Genomic DNA, 6,567 nt, shown 5'->3' with positions numbered 1-6,567 from the left:
TTCCCCTATTTCATAAACTGAAAGAGCCCCGGTGCTTGCAGGGAGGGCTGTGTGGCCATCTCTGGGGCCGTGCCCTGCCCTGCAGTCATGTCCAGTACTACCTCATCCATCAGTAGTGACGTCCCAAGGGCCAGCGTGGGAGGAGGGTTGGGGACGCGTGGCAGGATGACATCCCAAGGCCGCAGGAGTCATTCGAATCATCAGCTCACGCCACCCACTGTGGTTGGTGCCTGTGAGGCCAAAGCTGACTTATCGCATGCTGGGGGTCCCGCTGTATCCTCACCTCACCCACACTGGAGACCCCACCCACCCCATCTTGTGTTCCATCTTCCCTCACCCCTGCCCCAGGCCTCACTGCCCTTCCCCTGGGCCCCCAACTCTCCCCGTCCCTCCACTAGCCTCTTCCATCCCGCAATGGAGTGGAGATGCTCCAGTGGCCTCAGGCCAACACCCTGTCCCATCTCACCTCCAGTCCTTGCCTTGGGGGCTCCTCTACAGTGTCCTGCTTGTGGGAACCTCCTTGGCCCTCTGCCTTCCCCCTCGTCCACACAGTTTTCTAGAGCCCCAGGCTGCCAAATTGCCAAAGCCTCCCTTCTCTGTCACTGTTCATTCCTTCCCAACCTGGTGGAGCCTGCTGAGACTGAGGGTCTCTGAGAGCTTTGAGCCTTAAATGGCTCAATACCCCTGCGGGCTTACATGTGGGCCTAGTTGATTAGCTTAGAAAAGCCTCCATTGAGTAATCAATAACAGAAGTACTCATGGCTGAAATGATCGGATCCTGGGTTTACTATAAAATACTCTAGGAAGGAAAAAGCAGGGGAAGTAGAGGCAGCAGAGTTGAGACGTGATTGGTATGTGGAGTGGGGCTCATGCTTTCTGCCTCTGTGGGTGCTCGTTTGTTCCCCAGGAGCATGTTCAGGCATTAAGCCCCATGTACAGTGATTGCCAAAGAGCACTTGGTTGAAGAACCAAGATGTGGAGCTGCGCTGGTGTGTGTTTGCACGTGAGGTCAGAAGATGTGGGGTCGGTGGGTGGGTGCTGCAACTTGGGGCTTGTGAGTAGGAGAGGGCACCTGGGAGCAGGTGTGTGCAGACGCCCTAAGGGTACCCCAGAATGCAGGTGGGGGTGGGAGGACTTGGGTAGCTGTGGAGGGTGTGGGAGGGGCTATGCTGGGAGCATGAGGGACTGATGGGCCTCAGTGCTGTGATGGGAGGGTCTTCTCCCCAGCACCCCACTCTCGGTGGCCTGCCCCTCCCTGTCCAGTGACCCACCCTCACACGGTCCCCAGGGGCATGCCTACATACCCCGGGTACAGCCAGGCACAACAGCTCCCTGGCCCATCACACTCCAACTTGTCCCCTCCCCAAAAGCCCTCTCCAAACACCTCCAGGAAGCTCCCCTGGCACGTTTTCCCATATGAACTTGTGCACCTTTGAGAACAGGGATGATGGCTGCCTCATGGCAGTCCCCAGCCTGCCTGCCCCTGGCCCGGTCCATGTATACACTGCCCGGGTACAGAGTGTGGCCCAATGGACTGGCAGCGAGCTGGCCGGCAGCCAATTGTGAGGCAATGGCAGCAGTGTACTTGGTCTCGTGAGGCAGTACCAGGTCAAGTGTGTTGGCCAACACATGGCTTAGTTCCTCCTTTGGCTAGGACAGTAAGTTCACCCATAAGGGATGCTAGAGGGGGTGAGCTCCAGATGGCTGGGACTGGTTGTCCTGAGGTCCCTGAGCCTCCAGGGCTGGTGGGGAACAGCCCATGCACGAGCCCTCTGGTCTGGCATTGGAAGATCAATGAGGTGGTCATCATGGCTGGGCAGAGCGGCAGTGGGGGCCAGAGGGTATATGGGGGGCAATCATGTAGAGCTTGGAGGCTGGCCAAAGTAAAATGGGAGCAATAACAGAGGGCTATTTTCTTAACCTCCTCATGGTAAAAAAAATAGATGATAGGTGATGGATGGATGGATAGATAGATGAGAGATAGATGACAGACAGATGATGGATAGATGATGTGGACGATAGACGATAGCACTGAGCTGGCTGGCCGCCCTACAGGCCCTGCCCAGTCACAGCTGCTTCCCCTGCCTCAGGTATCTGCCATCCTGACTTTTACAGTAATTACCTGCTCCTGTTTCTTTATAGTTGATGTGTCCTTGTGTGCATCCTTAGACATCTTACCCAGTAAAACATTTCATGTGTCTTCTAAGTCTCATTTAATCTCCAGCACACATCCCACTCCATCTCTCTTTTCGTACAATTTATCCATTGAAGATCCTGCTCATTTGACCCACACAGAGGAGGACAGAATCCAAATTGAGTTCCCAGGCCCCTCGGGCTGCATGGGGATGGTGGGGGTGAGGGCAAAGGCAGGGAGGCCAGTGGGAGGTGTGGGGCTTGGCCTGGGGGCTGGGCCGGTGAGAAGAAGGGTCCGCTCAGGGGCTAGTATTTAGCAGGTAATATGACAGCGTTTGCTGCTCAGCCGGGTGGGGCCTTGAACTGACATCTTCCCTCCTTCATACCCCAGCCCACACCCCAGGAAAATGCACTCCAGCATTAGAGACTGTGCAAACAAGCTGTACTGCAGGCTGGAGGCGCCCAGATATCCCAGTGCAGAGATGAGCGCTCCTGGTCCTAGCTCTGACCAGGTCCCTCTCGCAGCCTTTCTCCCCCCTTTCTCTCCCTCACCCCACCTTTTCCCACCCACTGTCCTCCCCCTTCTTCTTCTGCCCCCATCTCCCTGTCTCTCCTCCCTCACGCCTTTCTCCCATCTGCGTAACTAAAACGTAGTTCCTATTTCCTCATCGCATCACTGCTAAAAGTCAGGGAGCTGGATGTGTGCCCGTTTTCCTTCTCTTTCTCTCAATACTTATTTTTGGGGAAACACTAGGCCAGGCTGCTATGAGGACCCAGGCTACCAGCTCGGCAGCCCAGCCAGAAGGAGCTACCCCAGCAGCAGCTCATGCTGGACCACCAGGTCCACCACTGCCCTGTGAGCGCATTGGCCTGTGTCACCACCGTTTCCCCTGCAAGACCTGGCTGCCACCCTCTGTGTGCATGTCTGCTGCCCAGCTCTGCTAACAAGACTCGGGGCCAGGCCCAGCTGAGGGAGAGCCTGCACAGGTCCCTGTCCCCACCTGGTGAGAGAACAGCACCCACCTGCCCCCATCAGTCATCCATTCAGTGAGGAGGTGCTAGCAACAGTGGCAGCAAGCCAGGCCTGGCCTTGCAGACACTTCTCCTGCTGGTGTGAAGATGGGTGCCCAGGCTGACTAGCAGGTACCTAACCCATGTGCTGGCCAGCCCGTGGTGGGGAGGGGTGCCCAGTGGCTGCAGAGTTGCTGGGGGACCCTGGGAAGCCCCCTGAGCCCATCCGTAAAGGGCTTCAGCACTGGCCTGCAAAGGCTGTGACTCAGCAGGGACTGGAAGAGGTGACCTCAGTTTTCAGCAGTGTCAGCACCTACACCCCAGCCCCCAACCTCAGGACCCTGAGCCCTGCAGAGTCAACATGTCTGTTTCCTGTCCCAGGAGGGAAGCCTGGCTTGTGCAAAATGCAGCTGCCTATCCAGGCCTGGCATGCACAGCCTGTCCTCTCTGTCTGTGCCCTGGCCCCTCCTCCTGGGCATCCAAGCCATGGGGGCCAGCCCGTGGCATGCCTCTGCCGTGACTGGGAGCTCCTCCAGCCCCTGCCCAGCCCCTGCTACAGCCAGAGGTAGGGAGGGGAGAGAACAACCTCTCCTAGCTGGAATATCAGGGAAGGCTTCCTGGAGGTGGTGGCATTTCCCTAAGACCTGAAGGACAAGCAGGTGGGGTGGGTTAGTAAGGAGCATTCCAAGCAGAGGGAACAGCATGTTGAGGATGTGGGGGCATGCAGCAGGTGATGGGGACACGGGGGACAGATAGTGAGGGCCCTGAGCCCCACCCAGCCTCGGGAGTCACCCCAAGGGTACTAGGGAGCCACGGCAGGCCTCTGGCAGGGGAGGGTGTGGCCTAAGGTACTCTTACACACTTAGGGATCTAAGTCAGTCCGGGTCTCTGGCACCGGCTGCCAGGTGTCTGGCAGGCAGGAGCCCGATGGGGATTGGGCTGAGGGCTAGACACAGATGGCCCCCACCCCACAGCTCTCAGCCCAGAGGGAAGGCCCTTAGGGGAGCATCAGCCAGCTGGGAGTTGGGCAGATCAGAGAGGCCGGGCTGACTGACCAGCAGAGGCTTTGCTGGTGAGTGGGGATGTGGCTGACCTCAACTCAGGCACGGTCTGGGATGAGGTCACAGGTGACTGGGGGTTGGGAGGAGTCTAGTGGCAACCTGAGGTCCAGGGATTAGAGGTTCCAGGGCAAGGCCTCAGTGGGTCGGGACCAAAGGGGGTGAGGGGATTGCAGAGAAAGCCTTCCTGCCCAAGCCCAAGGACAGGGTTCCCCAGCCCCACAGCCCACAGAACAAAGCCTACAGGCTGGCACCGTGCAGTCACCATCCATCCCCCTTGGGCGGCATCTGCAGAGACGGCACCCTCCCAGGTTGGCCCTGCAGGCCATCTTGGACTGGCCCCGGGAAGGCTCGCTCTCCACACCCCACCAGCCTCTGCTGCCATTTCTTCTCACCTGGAGGCAGCCTCAGGGCGGCCAGATTCAAGGGCCTTCCTATGCCTGAGCTGCTGGTCTCTGTCCAGTTTCTTCGTTCACTTCCTAACAGGGACCTTCAGCTGATGTGGAACTAGCATTGAACACCCCAAAACCCCTCCCTCATTCTCTAGGGCTGATCCCCCCTGCCGGCACCCCTACGTCGGCCCTTCACCCCAGGCATTTCAGTCAGGGCGCAGGACAGGAACAGAAGCCACCCAGGGGATCAGGAGGGAGGAATGAACCTGGAATTAGGAGTGTGTACGGTTTTTGTTTTTTTTTTATGGTGGGGTATGGCCTGGACATCCCCCGCAGTGGCTGCAGCTTCTCTGCTTCCCCCTCCTGAAAGCCATAGAGTGGAGTCTGGGACTGAGGCTGCTGCAGAGAAGGGTCCCTTTGCCCCTTTCTGCCCCTCTCGCCGGCAGGCCGCGAAGCACCAGTGCCTGCGATTAGCGGCACCCATTTGACACCAGGGCTTGGGTGCCAGGTAGCGTGGGAGATGTAGTGCTCAGAGTTCCAGCCCCCGCCCACAGGCCGCAGGAACACTGTGCCCCTCAACAGGCTGCAAGAGGATCACCCCCCTACAGGCCCCAGGAGGGCCACCCCTCCCACAGGCCCCAGGAGGACGCCTGGAAACAGAGGGGGCAGAGTCTAGGTGTTCTCTTCCCCAGGCTCCGGAGCCACAGGGGGGTAAGCAGCCATGTGGGGGCTCATTCCACCAGGGCAGGGTGGGGGCTGAGTGCCGTATGCAGGGAAGCCCTGGGAACACTGCTGGCGGAGGAGCGCTTCGGCAGAGCAGTACTATACAGGCTGTGCTTGAGGAAGGCCCCGCAGCTTGGAAGTGCGGGTGAAATGGCCCCCAAGCCTGCCTCTCTGTGCCACACCGCAGGCCACGCCGGTGTGAGTGGGGGCTCCTTGGCCTCCTCACCCGTAATTCTCCATAGGCACTACTGTGGACGGTCGTGAATGAATAGGGGTTGGGGCTCCTGCCCTCCCCACCCCCAAGTCTCGTTTCATACTTTCTCACAGGAACCTCAGTCGCTCCTGCCTGAGAGCCATCCCTGGGGGATGGTCACTGGAGCCCCATAAAGGCTGCACCAGCAGCACTGTCGTCACTCCCAGGACGATGGCCTGCCTGCTGGCACCCTCTGAAGCAGGGGCCAGTCCCTCCGGAAAACCCCAGCCCCAGAAAATACAGACTCATGATGATGCTGCAGAGTGACAAGTATTTGTGTTTGCCCTAGAAAAGGCTGGGGGCGGGGGAGCTGACATCAGGGGGTGGGAGACATCGGAGGCCTAGGCCAGGGTGCCAGTGTGTGGGGGTGGCGGGAGGCACTCAGAAGTCCCTGCTCCTCGCTGCCTGCCATGTGGTCTGCGGCTCCCAGCTACAGCTTCCTCGTCTGTAAAGTGAGGTAACACAGACTGGGCGACAGAGACGGAGCTGACAGCAGAGGCTGGTGGGTGTCATCACCCTGGAGCGAGGCTTAGGTGAGGAGCTGCCTACTGCCACAGCTCACCCTGCCTGGCCGAATGGCGGGGGGCCCAGAGGTGAAGCCACAGGCAACTACCCACCCACTCTTGCCTTTGTATGTTCATTCTCGTGACCACAGGGGCATTTCCACAGGATCCTGAGGCCTGAGGCTGGCAGGTGACACAAGCCAGTACAGCCATTCCAATTCAAGGGAGAGGGGCTCTGTGTCCCCAAGAAGGGCTGAGGGGCCCCAGGCGCTGAGAGGGACAAAAGAGGAAGTGGCTAAACCCTAGGCTGCAAAGCAGGGCATGAGGAGCCTGTGCCACGAGCTCAAAACCAACAGTTACGTTTTTCATCTCTAAAGTTCTAGATGGTCCTCTGGGTTGTCTTGTCCTCAGAGTTCAGATCCTCTCTTTAGGCTGAACTCATGTTACACTGCCTTACTTTATAGTCTCTGCCGGGGGTCACTGCCACTCTTCAG

At 58.8% G+C, this 6,567-nt stretch overlaps 1 protein-coding gene across 2 annotated transcripts; it reads left to right on the top strand.

Moving 5' to 3' along the window:
• The first annotated feature begins 2,743 nt into the window (after positions 1–2,743).
• On the top strand, positions 2,744–5,869 carry LOC126082996 (uncharacterized). 2 transcript variants are annotated; one of them, XM_049896255.1, is made up of 2 exons: positions 2,744–3,709; positions 5,645–5,869. In XM_049896255.1, exons 1-2 carry the CDS (start codon positions 3,288–3,290, stop codon positions 5,835–5,837), a joined length of 615 nt encoding a protein of 204 aa, XP_049752212.1. In that variant the 5' UTR covers positions 2,744–3,287; the 3' UTR covers positions 5,838–5,869. The 2 variants fall into 2 exon arrangements, 1 of the variants encoding a protein (XP_049752212.1); XR_007518693.1 differs by lacking the exon at positions 2,744–3,709 and adding an exon at positions 4,966–5,305.
• Positions 5,870–6,567: the final 698 nt, after the last annotated feature.

This window comes from Elephas maximus, chromosome 9, assembly GCF_024166365.1.
Source record: "Elephas maximus indicus isolate mEleMax1 chromosome 9, mEleMax1 primary haplotype, whole genome shotgun sequence".
Lineage (NCBI taxonomy): Eukaryota > Metazoa > Chordata > Mammalia > Proboscidea > Elephantidae > Elephas > Elephas maximus.
Note: the sequence above shows the minus strand (reverse complement) of the source record. Positions and strands in the feature narration are given on the sequence as shown.